The sequence below is a fragment of the Poromitra crassiceps genome (genome assembly GCF_964638095.1).
Source record: "Poromitra crassiceps genome assembly, chromosome: 17".
Lineage (NCBI taxonomy): Eukaryota > Metazoa > Chordata > Actinopteri > Beryciformes > Melamphaidae > Poromitra > Poromitra crassiceps.
The window spans coordinates 32000678-32027205 of NC_139635.1; the positions used below are offsets into that span (position 1 = coordinate 32000678).

At 41.6% G+C, this 26528-nt stretch overlaps 2 protein-coding genes across 3 annotated transcripts in view; both read left to right on the forward strand.

The window, feature by feature from the left end:
- LOC310792081 (uncharacterized protein) overlaps positions 1 to 9712 on the forward strand; it is a 19554-nt gene extending 9842 nt beyond the window's left edge. For both annotated transcript variants that reach the window (XM_083653789.1, XM_083653790.1), the window contains exons 6-9: positions 1 to 15; positions 3962 to 4043; positions 5714 to 5941; positions 8201 to 9712. The exon at positions 1 to 15 is cut by the window's left edge and continues 417 nt beyond it. In XM_083653789.1, the coding sequence (XP_083509915.1) occupies positions 1 to 15; positions 3962 to 4043; positions 5714 to 5941; positions 8201 to 9413 (1538 nt within the window). In that variant the 3' untranslated portion in view covers positions 9414 to 9712. The remainder of the gene's footprint in view (positions 16 to 3961; positions 4044 to 5713; positions 5942 to 8200) is intronic.
- A 2767-nt stretch (positions 9713 to 12479) lies between these two features.
- LOC310792345 (major histocompatibility complex class I-related gene protein-like) lies at positions 12480 to 26363 on the forward strand (the record flags this gene model as incomplete). The annotated part of the gene is made up of 8 exons (XM_083654066.1): positions 12480 to 12552; positions 18002 to 18268; positions 20491 to 20591; positions 20709 to 20769; positions 21059 to 21364; positions 22131 to 22230; positions 26008 to 26102; positions 26251 to 26363. The coding sequence occupies 8 exons, from the start codon at positions 12480 to 12482 to the stop codon at positions 26361 to 26363; spliced, it is 1116 nt and encodes a 371-aa protein (XP_083510192.1).
- Positions 26364 to 26528: the final 165 nt, after the last annotated feature.

The following is a 26528-nucleotide window of genomic DNA, read 5'->3' on the forward strand; positions in this document are numbered from 1 at the left end:
CAGACGAAGAGACTGGTAAGTCTGTTCCACCATCAGGCCAAGGTTCGTCCTCATGCTCTTCATGCCCTTCAAGTTGTCTTTTTGCTCTTTGAATGATGAATCCTGAAAGCGTTACACATGTCAACTCTGCGCCGCAGGTCTTGCTCAGAAGTTTGCATTCGACGCAACTCTTCGTAAATGTCCTTTACATCAGAACAGGTGCTCTCCATGTTCTCAATCAGTTCCTTCAATTCATCCTCGGAGGCTTTATCTTTCAATATCTCCTTGACTATTTTTGTACGAGACCTCCACTTGTCATAGATGATTCTATACCGATGACGTTGTACACTCTTCAGGGTTTTTTCTTGAGGCTTTCTTTCGCTTCTTCGTAGCCTCTCCGTTTCTTCTGCAGATTCAGTGAGTGTAGCTCAGTTGGTAGAGAGTCAAACTAATAATCTTGCGATCTTGGGGCCAAGGGTTCAAAGGGTTCAAACCTCACCTGGAACAACTCTTGTATTTATTTGTTATAGGTAGGGTGATGGTAACTAATGGTAAGATAATCATGAAGTAATGATGCATTCCCTAGTAACAACTAAGTATGAAGCCCTGCTTTACTTGAGGGGGCACAAACATGGTAACCAATGGTGAAGTAATCATGAACTAATGATTAATTCCCTAGTAACAACTATGTAACTAATAGTCTGTTCTTAAGTAACTACCCATTAACTACTCATCACAAAAATTAAGGAAGTAATCATTACTTACTGGTTCGTTAAAGGCACTATGTGTAAGATTCTGCACTATTAAATATCACCAAACCATTAACTTGTATATGATGATGACTTACAGTGGTTCATTTCTGTGTTTACAACTATGCCACGCCCCCTCCCTGTGTTGTGATGGCCCTCTTGGAGAGTAGAGCTACTACCCGAACCTGTTTACATAGAAACACCTCCCCCGAGAGGCCGACCTAGTGAGCCCCTCCCAGCCCACAGCCCAAAACAGAATTTTGTAGACAAAGATGGCGGATCCCTTATGCGGGCATTCCTGACATTCCATTCCCTGACCCAGCGTATGTCTGCGGTTTCATGCTTTAGCCAAATCGCCGCCGAAAAGAAATATCTCAGACCAGAATCAACCTTGCCGGTCTGGCTTTCACTAGATGGAGAGCCCTACGAGCAGCTATATCTGGCCTGCAAAGTGACTCGGAGCTGGCGTGTTCTCCTGTACACACACGGTAAGTAACGTTATATATAGGTCAATGGTTATAGCGTTTGCATGTCCCATTTCAGTAACGTTACGCATGATAGCGAAATGTACAAGTTGTTATCGATATTGTGAATTTGTTCTGGGAATGTTGTAATCACTTGGCTAACTGTTGCTTTTCACGGCTATTCAAATGACTTTACACTGCTAGTAGCCTGCTGCAGGATTTGATTAGCTTGTCGTTCGTGTATAACTTATACACAGACATTCTGTTGACATGCATGACATAACGTTACTTCCCATTACAAATTTTGCATGCATTTTCTGTTATAATTACGTCCAGTTGCTGTCACTATGACGCATAACGATATAGTAATGTGTAAACACTTAGAAAGGCCATGGAGAAAAGCTAGCTTCGCTAATGTTAGCAGTTTGTTTTTCTATTCTGTCAGACTAAGCAACGTTACATTAGAAAATAGCTGTAACACCATCCAAACAAATCAAGGTTTGGTAAAAGTATCTAATTCATGACAATGTGGAGGAACCCTGCCTTGATATCTACCAGCTACAAAATAGATGATTCAAATTAATACTCAACACGTTTCCATTTGTCTGATTTTCAAGGTGCCAGTCATCCAGAAGAGCTGACGATAGTCAAGATAGAAAACAAGTGGACCCACCATTATGATATTTGAGATGGAGAAATTGTGCTTTTATAGCAAACCTGTATAATACATGTTCTATCATCTTTGATGTTTAGATGTTTGCTGTCTGCAATCTTCTGTACACCAATAAAGTTGATATGACTTCATCCATGTCTCTTGGCCACTATTCTCCATTGTAACATTAGATTTCCCTAAAGCTGAGTGTGTCTAGTAGCCTACCAGTATTTGTGTTTCTGTGTATATATAGCCTACTTTATATAATAGACAGTGTATGTGATGTTTCTCAGTACATTGATTTCACAACTTCGTTTATCAGAAAAAATACTTTATTTGCAAAACTAAAATATGGGCTACACCAGAATGACGTGACCAGTTCCATCAGCTATGCGGTTCTTCAGGATGTCGACAAGATCTGCTATCGTCCTACAGCCGACCTTCCTCTCTGCGACCCTGCCTCCTCTTTGTCCCACTGGTGCTAGCCTGGGCTTCAGGCATACAGCTTGGTTTGCCTGCCTATAAAAAACAGCAGTGATTCAAGCGTTTGAAATTAGTTTGAACAACTCTAACAATGAGAAAATACTAGCGTTGCACTATGAATACATTTTGGCCATGTCTTGGTATTAGCAGACGAACAAAAACACAGGCTAAGCTACTCACTGTTGACAGACAGCTGTGGTTAGCTAGCGATGTCCCCAACATTGAATTGAAATCATCCTAATTTAGCTATGTCAACCTGGTTTTAGACAACGTTTTGCCTAACCGTACTTAGCAATAGGGCAGGCTATGCAAAAGGTTAGGTTACAATGTAACCTTTTCAAAATCCATGTAACCGTTACATGGATTTTGATCGGTTAGCAGATGATACAAATAAGTCTTACCAAGCGGACTATTGTCAATATCCTAAAGGTTTATGACTATCATGTGAAATTTGTCATTACTCAAGCCAAATACATAGCCGAGATACATTCGTGCTTGTTTTATGTACTTACGTCTGCAGTAGGTAGGCTATGCACAAAATAGTTGTTTATATCTCCGTTGCTTGGGAGGGAGGGAGGGAGGGAGGCGGGGGAACCAGGAAGTGCTCTGCGCTGGTGGGTGGGATCGAGATTGTTTGGGTAAACAAGTTTTGTTATGGTTTGAAATGGCGACATCTAGTGGACAAAAAAATCACACATAGTGCCTTTAAGGAACTACCATTCAGGGTCAATAGGAACTACCCATTAACTACTCATGAACTATAGTGAGAAAAAAAAATTAAGGAAGTAATCATTACTTACTGGATCGTTAACATGGTAACTAATGGTCAGTTCTTAAGTAACCACCATTAAGGAACTACCTATTAACTATTCATGAACTAATCATTAACTATTCATTAACTAATGGTTAGTTCCTGACTAGTTCCTCAATAACTACCCATTTTTTGTGTTAAGGTAAAGGTAAAGTCCCACTGATTGTCACACACCTGAGTGTGCGAAATTTGTTCTCCGCATTTGACCCATCCCCTGGGGGAGCGGTGAGCGGCAGCAGTGCCACGCTCGGGAGCTGTTACAGTATTGTAAAGTGTTACCCAAAAATTAGATAGGAAATTATAGAATAAAATGCTCATATATGCCCATTGCCCCCCCTCTTTCTCCTTCTCTCTCCTCTATCTCTCTCTTTCCCTTTCTCTCAAAATTGGCTAGAAGCCAACCTTGCCATACCAAATTGACACCTATGATGACCCAGTTCTTCTTCTTCTGTTGATTCCAAACAAACCGGAAAAATAAAATGCATTACTTCCTGTGCGACAGAGGATTTTTACCACGGCGCTGGGCCAGCGGTCTCGCCAGGGTCATAAGATGGAAAAGTCAGAACAGTCACTCAGTCAGTGACTGAGTCATGGATGTTTAGTGAGTTTAGTGGGAAAAGGGCCATATATGGATAGGAAGGTGGTATAGATTCGGGATTCGAGGGGTGGGTAGGGTTAGTGGCTAGGGGGATATGGGTGGTGTTACTTTAAGAGACTGTAAGGTGGCCATTGTAAAGTAAAAAGTTACTTTACACTCTGAAGCTGATGTAGGTACTCCTGTTGTGGCAGACAGTTCAATTAACTGACTCTTCTCTTGTTTCAGATGGACTACCTGGTATTACCTTCATTATTGCCCTAGTTGTAGCAGGCATACTGCTCTGCCTGCTGCTTACTGGGGAAATGAGGTAAAATTACATTTTTGACTCGATTCATCATTCATGTTGTGTTGCATGGGATTGGTGGTATACCACCAATAATGTCTTTTGGCCTGAAATATCTGATTGGTCCGATGGAAAACAGGGAACTAGGAAGACTCCAGAGATACAAACAGACTCCTTTGAAAAAGACTAATCACATCTAGAACAATAATTATAATGATAAATAGAACTACCCGTATAAAAAATATTGCAATGTCTGTGTTCACAATCACTTTGCAACTGTAACTATAAAAACACCCAAAACTACAACTAGCCAGTATTGACTGGAGGCTCACACAACCAGGCAGAGACATTTAGATGTTTACTTGTAGATTTAGGTGATTGGTAGATGTAGCCTATATTTAGATTAAAAAATGTAGCAAAGTGTAGCTATTTTTTTTACATAGGAGCCGGTGGTGCGTTTAAATGACCCTGTAATCTCTGGATTGCGGCCGTAAATTCGTCTGTGTCAACCACACTTCTATCAACTAACAAAGGCCAAGACCGAAATGCAAGTGTCGGCTTGGTCAGCACTCAGCGCTGTTTGATTGGGTTCTGCAACCCTCTCTCTGCTGGCAGACTGGGGACAGGGATCACCAAGCGCGTCAATTTGCATAGGGTTGGTCGTGACAAGTCACAACCAACATTTCAGGGTGTCCAATTGTCCCTATCAACTTTTAAGCAACCTTATTTGCATTATCTTTGGAGTGCAGTTATATAGGTCATTTAGATTGTCTTCCCATATTTTGCAAGGATAGAATTGACCCGACCATTATTGAGTGAAATTAGTTTGCATTATGTTCAAAGTTACATTTAATCCTGTTTTTCACAACTGAATGGGCCAGTCCAATTTTTCCGCCCCAAACTCACGTTTGATTGGCTCATTTGGCTGATGACCAAACAAACGCCCACCCACACATATGGCTCTGACACACACTACTAACATGCCGACATGCCGCCTCCTCCTCGTCCTCCCACTCGGAAAAAGAGGGACATCAGAAGCTATTTTCCGGGTCCCCCTGCATCAACTGTAAGTAACGTCGTTACGTTAGGTTAGCAAAACAAGACGTCATTGTTGTGGAGGTGGAGGAACACACCACTAATTTTATTACTGAAAGTCCGACGCGCATCACGCGTCGCATTTGTGCCCCAGGCTGTCAAACTGTTGAATCAGGCTAGAGGCTCTAGATAGGGACTAAGGAAGCGCTGCAGCCACTTTCCTTATTCTTGTATTTTGTTATTGTTATTGTTTTGTCTACTATGCACTTTGAGGATGGTGTTGGTTGTCGTTTTGCACTGTTGTATGTATCGATGAGAAACAAGTGTCTGAGGATGCAAGACAAATTTCGGACTCTGTCTGACAATAAAGTAATATCTTATCTTATCTTATAACGTTAAACTGTGTGAACCAGCAGAGTATCATTTTACATTACAGCTGCTAACCTGCAAAACGCGAGCAAGAAGATGCTAGAGAAAAGTATCCTGTCCAGTTACATGCATGTGTACATGTTACATGCATTGTTACATGCATAGACTAAGTAGTATCACCCCCCCCCCCCAAAACTGTGTATCCCCCTATATGAAGCAAGGGGGGAATTCCCCCCATTTTGAAAAATGAATTTCTCCCATGAAAATAACATTTTTTTTTTTTTACGTAGGAAACACAGCAGCAACCAAGAGAGAGAGAGAGTGAAGGGACACAGCAGAGAGAGAATGGAGATATGGAGCAGCAACCAAGAGAGAGAGAGAGTGAAGGGACACGGCAGAGAGAGAGTGAAGAGACACAGCAGTACCAGCAACCAAGAGAGAGAGAGAGTGAAGAGACACAGCAGCACCAGCAACCAAGAGAAAGAGAGTGAAGAGACACAGCAGCACCAGCAAACCAAGTTTGTGTTTGTTAGTTACAATTATGCTGACAGGAGAGCTGAGCAGGTGGTGACATGAAAGTTATTGAGAAAAGGAGAAGATACTACATAATAATGACATCACAACAGTATAATCCTAATGTTGATTTAAAATGAGATATTCCTCTAAATATGGCTAAAAAAGGTTAAAAGAAACCAATTTTTTTTAATTTAAAATGAGATATTGCTCTAAATATGGCTAAAAAAGCCCACTCTGGATAGATTTGGCTGAAATCCCTGATGAGGACTATGCAGGCCGTTGAGAAGCCTCCATAACAGCGGAGCACTGTCATCAAAGCAAGGGGATCTTGCTGCGCGCTTGTGCGCATGTGGTCATGAGAAGGCCTGAAGCGTCTGGCATACTCTTCGCGCACGCGCTGGAAGCGGGGCTCCGTGGAGGGCGCGCGCACTCTGTGCGGGCCAAAACAGAACATAGTCAGTGCGCAGCTCGCTCCGAAACGCCAGGGGGCGGTATACGAACAAAATCTCGCAGAGAAGCGTTGAAGGAGGAAGCAAGGTGCCTGTGCCTGTGGTAGTCTATCAGCGGAGATCTGCTGTGATTGAGTCCTCACCGTCCTCATCGTCGTAAAGTCGCCTTCGAAGCATGCCGTTCGATTGTAACGAACTAGTTGTGTGGCTTAGCCTTCCCAAATGTTGAGGCTGAGGGTCGTTTTTTAGAATTTAATACATAGAATTGGGAACGTTACATTCAATTTCATTCAGACTGTCTGGCACTCAATCGCCGCCATTTTCCCTTGGAGTCTTCCCTCAAAAGCGTCCATGTTGACAATGTGCCAAAACCCGACGCGCTGATAGAAAAATCTCCATGGACGCGCCGCGCCGCGCTCAGGCCTTGCCCCCCGACACGCCCCGTGACGTCAAAATCGCCGCGCGCCCTATGCGCTTGGCTGGGCGCGAAGACTATGCCAAAGGCTTGAGGCTGCGTTGAGTCCTCGCAGTGATTTTTTGGCTACAATGACCAATGGTCTGAAAAGGTAATCTTATCCTATTTGAATACACAAGGACAGAGAAATTAGCACATTCTGGGTTAATTGGCACGGGTCGACACTCTGTTGCATGTAAAGTCCAGGAATTTAAATGCTTTTTATGGTCAAATATATATATATTTTCAAATGACAGACAGCATTTTGTAATGTTATTAGCCTACATAATGCGTCACTTATTACATTTTCAGCAAGAAAAAAGTGCAACCCCCGCATTCTGTGCAATATGTAGGCTAATATATTTATTACAAAATGCAGCAAACGTTATTACATATTGCGTTCAGACGATTTATTAGCCTACATAATGTGCAGATTATTAATTAATACGTCGTTATTACATAGCCTATTGAAAGTGACATTTTATTACATTATTAGCCTACATAATGTGCAGTTATTACATAATGCATCGTTAGGGCTCTCAAAAAAGTTACCCGCATTTTCACGAAAGGCACAGGAGCTAAATTTGTTTTTTAACCTTCATAGATGACAAATCCACTGAGAAATTAACCTTCACTCTCCACGGTCACGGAATCACATGTAATGACCCAACTAATGGGAAAACTTTAGTGTCAATTAGTGACGGTGCTTGCTTGCTTATAAAGAAAATTGTACGAACGGTGTGTACAGGATTACGGCTGCCGGCGCCACTGATAAAGACTATACTTTGATTAATAATGTGTGTGATATGTTTTTTCATCTCAGCTCAGCTCATATTGCCTGAAAGCTGGGAGAGCATGAGACGAGAGAGACAGACAAACAATGTTACATGGTTTTTGTCTGTCGTGCATTAAAACTAAACTAACTAGCCTCTTTTGAAAATGTAAGGAGGAGAAAGTACAGATACTTGTGTTAAAATGTACTGTAAAAGTAAAACGTCAGAAAAATAAATACTCAGTAAAGTACATACCTGAAAATCCTTCTTAAGTAGGCCTAACAGTACAGTATTTGTAGGAGTTACTTCCCATCTCTGGTTATTATCCTATGTCTTGTTTAGGCATGTGATTGGGCCTTAGTGATGAGAGCCGACATGACGTTGACCAGGAATTTGATCCCTGCTATGTCATGTGTTTGCAAAGATCCTTCTATTCTAATTTTCTGGTTCCCCTGAAAATGATATCGCCGGGAGTCGCTGGCATTCGTATTGAAATCGCAGGCCTAAATATCCAGAATGTGCTGCTGGCTATGATTCAGACTCTTCTTCATCCTCTTCATTCTTTTCCTATTGCTCCTCTTTCAGCAATGTCAGCGAGTCAGTGAAGAACTACAAGCATTCCCCAGAAGAAATGTTGCCACAAGCCTCAGCTGATATCCTTTTACAAGACCGCTTTGAGAGATTTACACCTGATATTGCTGTTGATGAAATAGATGAAATATATAGGTTCCAGTGCACCTACCCAGGTCTGTACCATTGCAGTGTGACAGGTCTAGTGTTTAACATGGAGGGAGAAGGAGATGTGGTGTACAGGGTTATCCCATGGGAACAGAGGCTAGCCCAGCATAACAAGAAGGCTGCAGGACCGCTGTTTGACATAAAATGCCACCAGCAGTCTGTCTGTCAACTGCATCTGCCACACTGTGAGGACAGCTCTGCAGGCGGATGTGAATTCTTGTCAGTGGCTCATGTGACAGATGAGGACACTGAGTTCATCCCTCCCCATAAGATAACAGAAACTCATGTTATTATAAACATCACTGCTTTTTCTGGTTATGGCATGGCCGAGGATGAAAACTCACCCCCTCGCCCGATCCGTGCATACGTGTTGCTACTCTACAAACCACCAGATGATCCTGATCTCAGGTCTGTGCTCAATGTGTGGTTGCTACCTGTAAACATTGTGCCCCGTGATGTGCTGCACAAAAGGAAGAAACTAGTTGGATACGAGAGGCTCATAGACATAGCCTCAAAAACTAAACTATGCCCAGAGCAGGAGTACAAACTGTCCACTTCTCCTGACGATGACTTAATTCTAATACAACCAAAGAAGGCAGAATTCGACAGTGAATCTTATGAAAACTACATCCCCACGTTCCAGGTGACTGTAAAAAAAATAATTGAAGATATTAATCTCCTTCTGAAAGACAGTAACGATCAGTGTGTATGGGAAATGCCAGTCAGTCTTTCCTCAGATGCTGTAAGTAAGCCCCAGGTTCAGAGTGGTCCAAATCTCTCTTCAAACAAGAGGCTGCTGTCGCGCATACGGAGCAAATTCATTGAGAGCGTATCAGGACCTGTGCTCAACCGTCTGCTGGACGAGCTTCTTCACAAAGAGGTGATAACTGACTCTGAGAGGGAGAATGCAGCTACAGAGAAACAGAGAAGTGACAAGGCTTGTTTTGTCATCGACACAGTAAGGAGGAAAGGAGAAGCTGCAAGTACAGAGATGATCGCGATTTTCTGCAAAGTAGACCCTTTCCTCTATATTGAACTGGTGGTTAGAGATAATCTGTAACTGGAAGGTCAGTTTTCCCCCCGTCGTAACAGCAAATATATCTCTCCCACCCGAGAAAGTGTCCTTGAGCAAGGCACTGAACCAGATTTTTTTTTTTTTTTTACATTTTTTGTTTACAGCACAATAAACAAAAAGACAAGACAAAAACAAATAACATCAACTGCCAGCTCACAGAAAGGTGCTCATGTCAAGTCAAGTCAAGTTTATTTGCATAGCCCTAATTCACAAGCATGTCTCAGAGGACTTAACAGAGAATAGCTAAATATAAAACAGTAACAATTACAGTAGTAATAACAAGATTGAACATAGAGAGATAGAGAGAGACAGAGAGAAAGGGAGAAAAGGGGGATGATGATGTGGGGGAGGAGAGAACAGGGAATGGAGGAGGTGGGGAGCAGGGAATGTGGGGGAGGAGAGAGCAGGGAAAGGGAGGAGGGAGCTGGGGAAGAGAAGAACAGAACAGAATATACTGTGGCTTATAGTCACATATAGTGACATATAGTGACAGTATGGTCATGAATAGTCACAGGGGACAGTAAAATTGAGCAGTCAGGTTATGTATTGTAACGGATCGTGTATCCGCCAAGGAACGGAGAGTTGTAGTTGGTACAGGTTCTTTATTGACAGGCTCATTCAGCTCCTAGCAGCTAGCTTCACAGCTAGCTCTACACACAGCAACCGTCTCGGCTCGCTCGCAGAACTAGACTGACATCCGGCCCGCGGCCGCTGGTCCTATATACCCCCTTCCCCCTAGGAACACACCCACACACATTAGTTCCTAGCTGCAATCTAGACACTTCTATTGCACATCACATTACAGGTAATACCTGGATTACCTGGAACGCTACAGTATTTTATAGGGCTGGGACTTTAACGCGTTAATTTAGATTCAGAAAAAATAACGCATTTTAATCGCACTTTATTTTTGCACTACAGAGACCATGGAACGTTTCTCAGTGGACGAATTCCAGGCATACCGATCATACCGATCATGTGACATCAGACAACAAAGCCCCACATGTGGGAAGTGCGCTGTAATGACAAACATTTGCATATCAGCACTTCACTTCAAGCCTCCGTTATCACCTCAATGCTAAACATGTTGCAGCTGCGTGGAAGCCAGAGGGTAACGTTAACTTAACTAACGTTAAGCAGAGTCACCAACCCACACTCGACTAGATGACGGGGTTCAGAGCCAAGATTAGTAAATTCACGTCTGATAGTGCGAATACAGCAATATGTATTGTCTGTTCTAACTGAACAATCCCCTCAGAAAAACACGTCACCATCAGAACTCTCCCCCCATACCATACCTTACTAGACTCCTGAACCTCCTCCATACCCCATAACATGTCCTGTTGGTCTGGTCTCCTTTTGTTTATGACTGAAAGTTCTATTTTATTTAGTGAAGCTACTATGATGTCTGCATTTTAACCTGTGCTGATTGTGCATTTTAACCTGTGCTCATGTTTGCTTTGTAACCTGTAAATTGGTAATTAAGTGCCAAATAAAGTACTACTACTACTACTACTACTACTACTACTACTACTACCTATTCACTGATTCATTCATATACCAAAATCCATTTGAATTGAAAAATGTTGCTTCTTGTGTCAAATATTGATATGCGATTAAAATGCGATTAATTTAGATGAATTAATTACAAAGCCTCTAATTAATTCGATTTTTTTTAATCGAGTCCCACCACTAGTATTTTACTTAAGAGGTGAAAAGAGCCAATGAATAAGCCAGAAATGAATTTACATTTTTGCCCAGCCCCAGGTAGCAGCAGCACACTGGAACTAGCAGAGCAGCCAGGCCAAATGAGCAGCAGTTCAGACAATCTGACTACTCTAGCCATTAACCGGAACTAACTAGAAGAAAGTGTGGTTGTTGCCACTCAGATATTTGATTACCAATAAAGTGAGAGAAGTTACATTTAAATTAATACACAGGTTCTACCCAGCAAAATCCTTTCTTAAAAGATATAAGCGGGACATTGAGTCTGAGTGCTCATTTTGTAAAGATTCTGATGAAAATGTCTCACATCTGTTTTGGAAGTGTTCTCATACAGAGAAATTTTGGTCAGAGATTTTGAAGTTCATCCAACTGCATTTCATCTCAGATTTTTCTTTCTGTTTTAAGGATGTTTTCTTTGGTGTATTTGATTTCACGATGGAGAATGAGGGGAAATGTTTTATAATTAATCTTTTGTTTCTATGCTAAATACCACATCCACAAGTGTAAATTCAATGGTTCTAAACCATTCTTCCCCGTGTTTAAAAATGATTTCACTGAATATACGGACTCTATCAAACACTCAAAGAATACCAAAGCAATCAGGACTGTGCTGCTATTTACAACTTTTGTGACCTCATGAAGTAGCCTACCTTGTTGTTTCTTATTAGTATTATTTGCTTGTACCCCTGAGCCTTGTACTGTAGATGTTGTCTGTGTGTGTCGTGTGTTTTATCTGTTTTTTGTATGATATGGTCTTGAATAAAATTTATAAAAAAAAAAAAAAAAAAAAAAAACACTCACTGCTGCTTTTCTTCTTCTACAGTTTTGTTTAACAGCGATTTGTAAACAAATTAAAACATGCATTAGCGCCACCCACACTCACTGCTCAAATGACCCAGCCCTTCAGATTCTTTATTTTTATTTTAATGTGGGCATTACAGGTGGTATTTATGTAAAATATAAAGTGACAGCTTGGAATAGATAGCCTATAACATTTAAGTTTCTACACTTCACTGTGGGTTTGTGATGCACCTGTGTTGAACCAATGGGCGCTCAGCTTGATGCGTTTCTCGTCTCTGTCATCCGCAGTCGGGCGCAGTTGGTGGGGAGCAACTGCGGCGCCTCGCTCCAAATCTGCGCCCGCCTCGCTCTCACGCAGTCGGGTAGGCGGAGCACGTCGGACACCTTTTCTAACCATCATGCAACGGGGCAAACAAGGCGAACTTGCCTCATCTCAAACGAGCCACCACACCCTCATGTTAAACCAGGAAATACATGCTGTGGATTTTCAGCCTAATGACAGATAGAGGAACCTGATAGACAAGGATGACCGGGGTCCAGCGTGTTGTGAGTCTAGTGGTCGTCTCTCTCATATGGAGCGCGGCTCTTACCAGCGGAGGTGAGTTCCTCTGGTTCCCCTTAAAAATGTCTTGCAATGCAGACGGGTTGCCAACCGTCCCTTAAAATACGGAATTGTCCCGTATTTGTAAACAAAAAGACGTGTTCCGTATTGAACTCATACGGGACGCGCGTCCCGTATTGGAGAAACAATGCAGTGCAAAGAGTGACAGGCTATTTCTATTGAGTGAGAAACTCCGTAGCCGCTGGAGCTGCTCTGCCCCGCGCGTGTCTTGCGAGGCGTGAGACGCGCATCATCTAGAGAATAGAAGCTAAAGTGAAAGTGAAAGGTGCCCAGACTAGTTTCCCAGAGCTGCAGCTCGGCCTGTTATTCGTCCATGATCAGCAAGCTGCGTGATCACTGGACAGGCAATCACCCCCAAAACATAGTCTTTTCTAGTGTCCTCTAGACTAGAGAGAGAGTGGCGTCAGCAGAGGACCTTTTCTATTGTCTATTTTACTGTAAGTACGCGAGACCGCGAGTTATATAAAAAGTCACCCCCTGCCCTGTACAGTTGTTGTGAAACATGAAATTAGCTATATAGACCAAAACCATGTTTTGAACCAGGCTGTAAACATGTTTAATCCTGTTACAAAGTCAGGCATTTTAACATAAGGGTAGTCTGGCAGTGCCGGCTGTAGATTATATTGTAGCGATCCTGGGTCTGTGAGGATAAAAGCAAGCACGTGGACCTTAGCTAAAGGGATTGTCCCTTTAGCTTGATGGTTAACGTGTTGGGCTTGTAAGTTGGAGACTCCGGGTTCGCGAAGGGCCTCGCCTGTGTTGTTACATTGGTGTCAGAAGTGGGATAGGATGGCCGCGCGGTCATCGGAAGGCAGCCCCGAATGGGATGCGTGAGGGAGCCGAAATCGTCCGTCAGTTGCTGCACCAAGCTGGTGAGGCATGGAGTACGCTGAAGCGCAGGGGCTGCGCTTCCCACAGGTGGAGGTAGTGTAGCGATCCTGGGTCTGTGAGGATAAAAGCAAGCACGTGGACCTTAGCTAAAGGGATTGTCCCTTTAGCTTGATGGTTAACGTGTTGGGCTTGTAAGTTGGAGACTCCGGGTTCGCGAACGGCCTCGCCTGTGTTGTTACAATATCTATATCTGGAGCACTACTTTCAAAAGTGGTTAACGCCCACCCCCCAAGACAAAAAAAAAAGCATTCATACATGTTCATTTTCCCAACAAACGGCGCGCGGTCGCCCTCCAGCCCTACATAAGCCTATGACATATTTGTAGTTAAGCAAGTCAACGCAAAACCCAGGCTTTTCCACACCTCTGATTCACCTAACGTTAACCCTACAACCCTGAAATACACGTTACAAAACGTTCTTTTAGAAGGCTGGCAACGCTAGGCTGTCATCAAAGTAAAACATCACCATGTCTGTAAATAATGCTTGCAGTTGCACGCAGAGCATATGTGTGTGTGTGTGACAAATTAGACCTACCTGTGTGCCTTGAAAATAAGGTGGTTCAAAATAAAGTGGCTAAATGCAACCTTTTAATTCTCATGTTTTTTATTAAGGGTAATTAAAATTATCAATAATTATCGAGACTGATATGAAAGATGTTATATCAATATACTTTTTAACTATATCACCCGGCCCTACTCATGATATAATATACAGTCTCTCTCTAGAAGTGTATGATTCAACCTTTCCCATGTTCTAGTGTAAAAAAGCAAACAAACTGAAAAAGGAAAAGAAAACAAGAAACAAAAATCGCAATAAATCGTAATATCGAATCGCAATGATCGTAGAATCGCAATATATATCGAATCGGCACCCAAGTATCGTGATAGTATCGAATCGGGAGATAAGTGAATCGGCACAGCCCTAGTCGACAGTGGGTCTGACTACGTGAGACTAACACATGGGGGTGAACGGGGAACGACTCCCTTTTGGATGCAGCCTCAAGTGGCTATTCGATGAACTACAGCTTTTAGTAGGCTATCACTTCCGTGGCTTCCTCTATCAAACCCCGACCTAGCCCACTGGTTTGAATGTCAAGCTGAAACGCCATTTGCACAGTATGTGACTTCCTTATTGTGACGTATTTCCGAGTGAAACAGGGTAGAGAGGCGGGACATAGCATGTGGAGGAGTTTGATTTGACTGTTAAAAAGTGGCCGTGTCTGGGATGAGTGACTGACTAATGCGAGTTGAGGAGAGTGGCTGCCATCTGGACCCAGGTAAATGCCTTTGAGGAGAGGGAGAAAGCAGTCTGCAAAATAATGTATTTTACCCGACAAATCTGAAACCTACCACTGCAAATATCAATTACCACTCCCATAAACTTTTGTTAACCACATACCTTATTTCACGCATTTAACCGAATTCCCCATTCTAAAAACCCATAGCCTTTTCCCCTGATGATCCAACATTGCAAAAATATGTCAACCCTGCGGTACTCTCTTCTAGTACCGCCCAGGCACGCCCGTTTTCCAATGGTCAAAGCAAACAAAGTTATAAGAAGGGGGTAGGAGTATATAAGTCTTTACTTCTTCCTACTCCTTTTTGAACATGTTGAGGTTGATCAATGATTGCATTTTCTTTTTAATTGTTATTTTTATTTTATTTTTGTTGCTTAATTTTTAGATCATGGCTTTCATTGATATGTTTTATTTTTTTTGTTTTATGTGCAAGTTCAAAATAAAGATTATCAAATCAAATCAAATCAAACTCCTAATCAAAACGCTATGTCCCACCTCTCTATCCTGTTTCAATCGGAATCACATCACGATAAAGAATCACAGACGACCCAGAATCCCATAGAGTACGGCAGGAATGACTCTGGAAATAGCATGTTGGATCCTCAGGGGAAAAGGCTATGGGGTTTTAGAATGGGGAATTCCGTTAAATGCATGAAATAAGGTCATGCTTCTCTAATCCTCTAGAGGCTGTGTTGCAGTTGTCAAACAGACATACAAATCTAGAGATAAGGTGCTTGGAGTGAGGAGGGCTCAGCAACACATCGAAAAAAGCATGTGAATCTTGGATCGAACATCATTTCTGATTTGCAGGAATCTGAGCCAGTTCGTGCCGGGCAACTCAAATTTCCTTGTCAGTAAATCAAAGGATGCAAAATGACCATCTATGTATTAAGTCTTTGATGGAAACTAGCCCTTTCTCACTCCAGGCATGTATCCCCATTGAATTTGTTGAAACTTATAAATACCTAGGTATATGGCTTGACAAGAATCTCAACTTTAAATACCATATTGACATGTTAATTAGGAAACTCGAGTACACGGTGAGCTTCTTCTATAGATTAAAATCTTGCTTCTCTTTTTCTTCCCGTACAAAGCTGGTAACAGGTATATTTTTGTCTCAGCTTGATTATGGTGACACGGTTTACAGTTTTGCTTGTCAAACTGCACTGGCCAAGCTTGATCCACTTTATCATGCTGCTTTGAGATTCATTTCTACCTCTGCCTTTAGGACACATCATTGTACACTGTATGCATCTGTTGGTTGGTCTTCGCTTGATATGCGCAGGATGCATCATTGGTATATTTAAATTTTAGGTCAGCTGCCTATGTATATTTGTTCTAAGTTTGTGTCACTTAGTGACACTCACAATCTCAGATCCACTGCCTGGATCCGTTTTAAATTGCCACGTGCTAGGACTGAGGCTGGTGGAAGAAGTCTGTTCTATTTTGGCTCCTGGTCATGGAACGACCTTCAGGCCCGTCTTAAATTGGCCTATCTCATCTCTTTATCGAGTTCTAAACAAAAAAATTCTGAAATACTCACCACTAGCTGCTCCTGCCATGACGCATAGTTTGTTACTTTTAGTTGTGTCTTTTAGTACTTTCTGCACTGATGTTTTGGCACTTTTTAGATTTTAATTTGTTTTTATTGTTCTCCTGTTTGAGTAGATCGTATTCTCTGTACTTATGTTTGTTTGTTTTTACTTGTAATTGTATGTATTTGCTGATGATGTTGCTGCCTCTTGGCCAGGTCACCCTTGTAAAAGAGATATTGTGTCTCAATGGGTCTTATCTGGTTAAATAAAGGTTAAATAAATAAATAAATAAAAGTAGTTTTTGTCTGACCATGGAGGCAAAAAAGAGTGATTGAAACAAATTGGGTTTTTCATGACAAAACTTAAATTCAAATTTTCGAAGGTGTCTCTAACTTAGCAAATAGCATGGCTGGCAAGAGTTCACAATGGAGCTGGCCTCCATTTTTTCAATTTTTTCAGGATTTTCCAGTTTTCTATACACTGAGTCTTGAAACAAAGTCCACAAAGTTCAATTTAAATTAGGGATGTTCGATATTGGCTTTTTTACCGATATCCGATAATGTCCAACTCTTAATTTCCGATACCGATATCAACCGATACCGATATAAGCGGGCTTTTTTTCCACCAAGATTTCACGTAACAAGTTACATAATGTAGCTTAATGTAGCTGAAGAGTTTAATAATATAATATGCATGTTGTGTTAAAGTTGTAAGTGTTAGAGAAGCGAGCTTGTGACCAGAAGGTCGTCGGTTCAATCCCCGGGACCGGCAGGATAAATCTGGGTGGGGAAAGTGAAAAGGCAGCGCTTGCCCCTCCCTCATTACCACCACTGAGGTGCCCTTGAGCAAGGCCCTTAACCCCAACCGCTCCAGTGGAGCTGCTCAGTGGCCAACAGATCAGACTGTGGTTGTACTGGTCAGCTTCCAGGTATGAATGTGTGTGTGAATGTGAACAGGGCACTCCTGAAAAAGAGAGCATTGCACTCAGTGAGACTCCCCCTGTATTAAAAAATATATATATATCGGCATGAAAACCGATACCGATATTTTCCGATATCGATTTTTTTATGCTAATATCGGCCGATAATATCGGTAGGCCGATAATATCGGACATCCCTAATTTAAATATTAGTTTAGGATCTCTGGGTATGGTCAAGCCAAGATAGGTGAGACGGTCCTTTGCCAATTTGAATGGGAGATTTTCCAGGAGACCGGGAGAGACGCATAAAGTCACTCTTTGTCCAGTTAATTGTGTATCCGGACAGCTTACCGAAGGAGGTGATTAATTCTAGGAGAGTGGGGATCGACTTTTCTAAATTATGTAGGTATAATATTACATTGTCTGCATACAAATATGCGTCTCAACGCCTCTGACCTCCAGGCCTGCAAGGCTTGGGTGGCTACGTATTTTTAAGGCAATGGGCTCGAGCGCGACGGCAAAGAGGGCAACCCTGCTGGACCCAGCAAAGTAATGGAAACCTGGTTGACCACTTTTATGACTTTTGAAATGTAAATGTGTTTTTTTAAACATGATTTTCAGAAAACATTTCAAAAGTCATAATGAAAAAGTAAAACTGAATATGAAGAGTTTCATAATGAGATGTCCACCCTTTGAAAAAAGAAAACTCCAGAAATTGAAATTCTTTGTTGTGTTGTGAGTTTGCAAATTCATTAAAAAAATGTAAATCTGTTTGTCCCACAGTGACTCACTCCCTGAAGTATTTCTACACTGCATCCTCTGGAGTCCCAAACTTCCCAGAGTTTGTGAAAGGCGGGATGGTTGATGGAGTTCAGATCGAATACTGTGATAGCAACACCAAGAGAGTAAAACCCAAACAGGACTGGATGATCAAGGCAACCGCAGATGATCCACAGTATTGGGAGAGAGAAACTGGGTCTTGTGTGGCGATGATGATGGAATTCAAATACAACATTGACATGTATAAGCAGCGCTTTAACCAAACTGGAGGTTGGTTTGTTACACCTTATTCTGCTGAAATGATTTTCAACTTGGTTTATTGTAAAGTAGCAGAGATGTAGCCTCCATCGGGCGCACACACACACACACACCACACCGCGTGATTTCGAATCGCACATAGGTTACGCAAAAACCACGCCCTGTGCCCGCCTACGCAGCAGTCAAGCGCCGGGATTGGCCAGGAGCAAGTCTTTTGTCTTCTTTTGACAGCTGGAATCTCCCACACCACAATCACTGCACGGCACGCAGCCCAGCGATTTCATGAACCAACTGAATTGCTCTTGATAGCGGACATTGAAATGAATTATTAGTGTATTACGTTAACGCTAATGAAAACGTAACACAAGCTTTTCAAACAAACATTTCCCACACACCACAAACACTGTGCCCAGCCCAGCGATTTTATTAACCAAATTGCTCTTGATAGCTGACATTGAAAATAAATTACTGTAATGACGCCAACTAAAACGTAACACAAGCTTTTAACACACAATCGATTTTTAAACATTTATTTCAAAACATCATTGTAAAATTCAGGCCTTTAGCCAAAGCTTCAATAACAGAGCTCAGCTGATGAAAAATATAAAATTAAAAATACAATAGGCTACAGCACATAGGCCTAGCTCCCCCCCCCCCCAGGCCACTCCCAACAATCTACAAAAACATGCAATAATATAAAATCATAGATAAAAAGTTGAATCATACACAATAAATAAAACCAAAAGTAAAGGGTTAGCCTTCCCAATGGCTAAGGGCAGCATCTGTTATTCTGAGGCGGGTGGTCAGAAAGTCAAATAACATTAAAATACATTGTATGCTTTGGTGCGATGTAGAATTTTGTCTTTCAATATCCTCATTGCAGCCTCGCTGCAGCCTCGCTTGGTGCAGGCTTGGTGTTGTTGCTTCTCACAGCCAGGAATGGTGTCCCTGTAACGGAGCCCAACATGAGCATAGACCCAGAACTGCAACGCGTCATCGCACTGCATCACGCCCCTTTTTGGGGGAATGCGGAAATCCTCTTTGACTCAGGCTGAACGGACATGACGACAGACCAGTCAACCTTAATTTATTCATATATCTCGACCGTTCAGGTTCAGGCAAGGTCGCAAAATAATTAGTAGACATGTTTATCAAACCAAAAAAACACTTGAACCCGAAATTAATGAATTGGTATTTTGTCTATGCTAGCTAAAAACACGGCAAAAATACCATCACAACAACGCTATTCATTCTTTCTATCCCCCAAAAAGGGGCACGGCCTTGACGCTTTGGATGTGCAGGTCTGGTCTATGAGCGCCGCGTGATTTCTAACCCCACATAGGATAAGCAATAACCACGCCCTGTGGCGCTGGGATTGGCCAGGAGCATTGAAGCTTGGGACTAAAGCACCTGGGGTTTTTCATCTTTTAAAATAAAGATGTTTAAAAAACTATTGCTTGGTACAGTGCTGTACCTTTTCTCTGGGTAAGAATTGAGCTTGAAATTAACGATATGATACATTATATTATATGAGCTATGAACGTGAACACAACACCGTTTATATTATTGCATGTTTTTGTAGATTGTGTACATTGTGTAGAATTATTATGCTTATTATTATTACTATGCTAAGGCTCCTGGCCAATCCCGGCGCCACAGGGCGTGGTTATTGCTTATCCTATGTGGGGTTAGAAATCACGCATGAGCGCCTGGCCAATCCCGGCGCTTGACTGTTGCGTAGGCAGGCACAGGGCGTGGTTTTTGCGTAACTTATGTGCGATTCGAAATCATGCCACCACACCACACCACACCACACCACACACGCACGCGCGCACACACACCCACACACACACACACACACACACACACACACACACACACACACACACACATAGATTTACAGGCATTCCCTGGATGCTTACCCTTACCATAATGCTACTTGCCTAAACCTAAACCTAACCCTAACGCTAATCTTAACCATAACCTTAACCTAACCCTAACCTTAACCACTGGCACTGACATGGCTCTTGTCCACAAATGCACACACTGTCCCCAATTTCGACATTTAACCATGCGCGGGCACGCGCGCGAACACACACACACACACACACACACACACACACACACACACACACACACACACACACACACACACACACAGTGATATCAACCACTGATAGTTGACCGAGCTTGGATCTCACTCTGGTTTACTTCAGTCTCTGTCTCTCTCTCAGGTCTTCACACCTACCAGAGGTTGAATGGCTGTGAATGGGATGATGAGACTGGAGACGTTAATGGTTATGATCAATATAGTTATGATGGAGAAGACTTGATGGTATTGGACCTGAAGAGATGGACATGGATCGCTTTAAAACCACAGGCTGACATCACCATACATAGATGGAATAATAACAAAGCCATGTTAGCAATGTTAAAGGTATACCTTTCCCAGATTTGCATTGATAGCCTGAAGACGTTTGTGGCCTATGGGAAGAGCACTCTGCAGAGAACAGGTAGAGTCACATGACCTATTTCATGGATACAACAATGTTCATCTGTCTCTGTGAATATGAACCAACACACTGTACATACAACTGATGTTTTTTTTTGTTTACACACATCTTTTTGTCTTTCTATCTCTCTCTTTCCCCTCTTTATTTTCTCTCTCTGCCTCTCTTCTCCCTCCCACCCTCCTGTTTCTGTCTTTCTCTCTCCCCTCCTCTTTCTCCCTCTCTCTCACCCACTGCCCCAATTCCCCCTTCTTTCCCTCTTTGTCATACCCCTATTCCCCTCTCTCTCCAGTGCTTCCCTCTGTGTCTCTCCTCCAGAAGTCCCCCTCCTCTCCAGTCAGCTGCCATGCCACAGGTTTCTACCCTGACAGAGCCATGTTGTTCTGGATGAGAGATGGAGAGGAGCTTCAGGACCTCGTGGACCAGGGAGCTATCCTCCCCAACCACGATGGAACCTTCCAGACAAGTGTTCAGCTGGACGTTTCATCAGTCAAACCTGAAGACTGGTGGAAGTACGAGTGTGTGTTTCAGCTCTCTGGTGTCATGGAGGACATTGTCACCAAACTGGACCCAACAGTGATCAAGACCAACAAACGGGGTAAGACCAAATCAGAGCTGGTGGAGGAGTAGAGACACACTTAGTTTACTTCTTATACTTGACTTGCAATTCATGTTTTGTTTTTGTTGTTCTGTACTGGACCGTTTATCTCTTTGTTGTCGTTACCAGCTGCCACATTACACCCTTGTAAGTGCATTATCTATCAGATAGATAGAGAGAGACTGGCCAGTACTTGGATTTTCTGTTGATGCTGTTTGATCTTCTATTGTCTCTATCTTTTCAGTCATGGTGGCTATCACTGCTCATTCTAACTACCCAGTTCTTCTTCTTCTGTTGATTCCAAACAAACCAGAAATAAAACAGATCACTTCCTGTGCAGCAGATGATTTTTCCCGCGGCGCTGGGCCAGTGGCCTCGCCAGGGTCATAAGATGGAAAAGTCAGGACAGTCACTCAGTCAGTCACTGAGTCATGGATGTTTTGTGGGAAAAGGGCCATAGCTACGGATAGGAAGGTGGTAGAGATTGAGGGGTGGGTAGGGTTAGTGGCTAGGGGGATATATGGGATAAGAGGGGTCATAGGGATAGGTAGGTGGTAGAGAGTTGGGATTCAAAGGGTGGATAGGTGGAATGGCTAGTGGGATATGGGTGGTAGGGGGAGTATTTATTTATAGGAAAATGTCATGGATTATTTACTACACTGTAAGGTGGCCATTGTAAAGTAAAACATTACTTTATACTCTGAAGCTGATGTAGTTGTTACTCTGTGGCAGACAGTTCAATTAACTGACTCTTCTCTTGTTTCAGGTATGGATCCCACTGGCGTGATCCTTCTTATCACCATTAGTATACCCATCATGTGTTTAATCCTCCTTGCCTGTATTTTTGTTTCATGCAACAAGCTCAGGTAAAATGACATTCTGCCATTTTTACTCAATTCATCAGTCATGTTGTGTTGTATGTTGATTGGTGGTAATGTATTTTGCACTGAAAACATCTGTCTTGTAAGGAAGACTCCAGAGTTAGAAATAGACTCCTTTGGAAAAGACTAATCACATCTAGAACAATAACTATAATGATAAATAGAACTACCGGTAAAAAGATTGCAATCGTTAAGTAAATATAATGTCTGTGTTCACAATCACTTTGCAACTGTAACTATAAAAACATCCAAAACTACAACTAGTCCATACCCGAGGATGCACGCACCACAACTCTGCCTCGTTTTTGAGATGAAAATTGGCAGTCATCTTGGATTTGAAGGCCAAAAATAGGTAAAATCAACAAAATAACATCAATTATGGACCCAAAAAGTCCCAGAAATCATGTACTTCCAGCATTGTAGGTCAAACCATTGCACCATTTGCAACATAGCTGATGGTAGCCATTTTGGATTTAGGGCTGTCAAAAAAGTTGCCCACATTTTCGCAAAAGGCGCGAGAGCTAAATTTGTTTTTTAACCTTCATAGATGACAAATCCACTGAGAAACTAACCTCCGCTCGCCGCGGTCAAGGAATCACACGTACCTGCTAACGGGAAAACATTAGTGTCATTAGTGACGGTCAGGGGCGGTTTTAAACCCTTTTTGGGTCTTCCACCCTGGAAGATAGAGGGTAAAAAAAAAATGTTTTTTATTCAAGGTATGTTCTATCCTTTCTGTCCAAGTACTTATAGTTTACATGTATATTTTAACCAAAATACTACTTTATGTCCAAATCTTATAGTTTTAAAGGTATATTCCACCCAAATACTACATTCTGTCCAAGTACTTATAGTATTGAAGGTATATACCACCCAAATAATACTTAATGTCCAAGTACTTAGGTATATCCCAGTAAAATACTAAAATTTCGTTCTCCACTGATTACCAGCGGCATGTCCTGGGTCTTGTAAGCCAACTTTGGTGCTCAGAATGTGGGTAGAGGCAGGCTGGAGGGCGAGGGGGCTGTTCTGGGTCTCTGAGACTGACCCTGGTGCTCAGTGGTCGGGTAGAGGCAAGCTGGAATACAGCTTTGAAATTATAAGTACTTAATTATTTTATTTTATTTAAGCATTTATTTACCAGGGACAGTGTACATTAATCAACATCTCAGTTTGCACATCCATGTAAATGTACCAGAGTTAGCAAGAGAGCTAATTTTCATCTGTAGTCCCTGAGCATGATGGTAAAAGAACTAGGGTCAAGGGTTCATACTAGGGATGTCAACGGTTAACCGTTAATCGATTAACCGTCGCTAACGTCGTTGTTCGGTTATTGCTGTCGGTCTATCAGTTAATATTAAAAAAAAAAAAAAAAAAAAAAAAAAAAATTTTTTTGGTCTATTTACTCAATGAGCTCATGCCCAAACAAGGCGTGTCTATTTAGATGCTGAAATGTTAATGCTTTTTGTGTTAGAAATTCTAACACAAAAAGAATTTGTGTTGAAATGTTGATGCTTTTTGTTAATGCTTGTTAATGCTTTTTGTGTTAGAAATTCTAACACAAAAAGCATTAACATTTCAGCATCTAAATAGACACGCCTTGTTTGGGCATGAGTTCATTGAGTAAATAGACACACAAAAAAAAAAAAAAAAAAATTTTTTTTTTTTTTATATTAAAAAATTATGAATTAACCGATAGGTTAATCGATTATTAGCGTCGGTTAATCGAAAGTGAAATTAACCGAAAATTGACATCCCTAGTTCATACTAAAAAGTAAACAAAGCAGTATAGGATGAGGCTAAAACCATACAACATTGTAAGACAGCATAGCAAGCTCAACATAACGACCAACAATGTCACATTACAATACCAAACAAGGCTAACAGGACAGTACATAGAAACAATTAACACAACAATTAAAACAAATACATTAAAACAATGTAAGTAAAAATGTGAGTTAATATGTGTAAGTGTATTTGTATATAAGATTAAATAGTTAATTGTGTGTGCAAATTTGATTCGATTTGAGCCACCCCTTCAATCTGTATTTAAAAATGGAAATGTTGGAGCTCTCTCTAATGTCAGTGGGGAGACTGTTCCAGTAGTGGGCGGCTCTGACTGAGAAGACTGATTGTCCAAACGTGGACCGTCTAAATGGGACAACACAGTCTCCTCTGGACGCCGCCCTTGTTGCTCTGCCTTTGCTCTGTCCTTGAGTTATGAACTCAGAGAGTGGGGGAGGAGCAAGTTTGTGTAAGATTTTAAAAAATAGACAGGCATCTGAAAAATGTTTAAAACTATCAAAATTAAAAAGATTACATTTCTTTACAATGTGGCAGTGGTGGTAGCTGTTGGGCTTTCTATCCAATATTTTAAGTGCTTTTTTTAAATCAGAAAGTAGTGTAGTATATGGGTTGAATACACCTTTAAAACTATAAGTACTTTTGACATGAAGTAGTATTTGGGTGGAATATACCTTTAAAGTATAAGTACTTGGACAGAAAGCAGTTTTAGTATAGAATATACCTTTAACACTAAGTATTTGCACAGAAAGTGGTATTTGGGTAGAACATACCTTTAATACTATAAGTACTTGGTCTCTGGCTCTGCAGATACATAGTATAGGCTCTACCAACTGCCACAATTCAGCAGTCTGGATAGCTCAGTTGCTAGAGAGTCAGAGTAATAATCTTGCGATCTTGGGTCCAAGGGTTCAAACCTCACCTGGAACAACTCTTGTATTTGTTTGTTATAGGTAGGGTGATGGTAACTAATGGTAAGATAATCATGAACTAATGATTAATTCCCTAGTATCAACTAAGTATGATGGCCTGCTTTACTTGAGGGGGCACAAACATGGTAACTAATGGTAAAGTAATCATTAACTAATGATTAATTCCCTAGTAACAACTATGGTAACTAATAGTCTGTTCTTAAGTAACTACCCATTAAATACTCATGAACTAGCGGGAAAAAATTAAGGAAGTAATCATTACTTACTGGTTCATTAACATGGTAACTAATGGTCAGTTCTTAAGTAACTACCATTAAGGATCTTTAAGGAACTACCATTAAGGGTCATTAAGGAACTACCCATTAACTACTCATGAACTAGCGAAATAAAAAATAAAATATATATATTTTTTAAGGAAGTAATCATTACTTACTGGTTCGTTAACATGGTAACTAATGGTCAGTTCTTAAGGAACTACCATTAAGGAACTACCTATTAACTATTCATGAACTAATCATTAACTATTCATGAACTAATGGTTAGTTCCTGACTAGTTCCTCAATAACTACCCATTTTTTGTGTTACAGTATTGTAAAGTGTTACCGATATTTGTGTTAAAATGTAGGGAGTAAAAGTAAAAAGATGTCAGAAAATTAAATATTCAGTAAAGTACAGATACCTGAAAATCCTTCTTAAGTACAGTATTTGCTACCTGTTTATTTGTAGTTAGTTACTTCCCATCTCTGGCTATTATCCTATGTTTTGTCTTGTTTATATGGTGTGTGATTGGGCCTTATTAGTGATGAGAGCCGACATGACATGGGCCAGGAATTTGATCCCTGCTATGTCATGTGTTCGCAAAGTTCCTTCTACTCTAATTTTCAGGTTCACCTGAAAATGATATCGCCGGGAGTCGCTGGCATTCGTATTGAAATCGCAGGCCTAAATATCCAGAATGTGCTGCTGGCTATGATTCAGACTCTTCCTCTTCATCCTCTTCATTATTTTCCTATTGCTCATCTTTCAGGTACAACCGCCTCATCATGGACAAAGTACAAACTGCAAGAAAGAACAAGAACAAGAGAGAAGAGCTGCTCTCTGATTGTTGTCTTCTTCTTGATGGTGAACCAGAGCGTCATCAGCAACTCACTGGAGAAGGAGATGCCACAGCCCCCCCCTCCACACCCTCACTCTTCTTCCGGGGCAAAAATAATAACACTCATTCTGAACTGCCTGTTTGGTCTGGTCATCGTTCCACACATCCCCCCAGGGAAACATATGTTGGTTCTTACAACTCCTCAACCCCCGATGCATCGTCAAACCATTCTCACCTCCACCTCCAAAGCGCACCCACCAGCACTGAAGAAAGCCCAACAGAAGTAGCATGTAAGGGACCAGTGTCCCTAACCATGTCAGTGCAGAACCACAATAATTTCCCAGAAGAAATGTTGCCACAGGCCTCACCTGAAATCCTTTTACAAGACCGCTTTGAGATATTTACACCTGATATTGCTGTTGATGAAACATATATGTTCCAGTGCACCTACC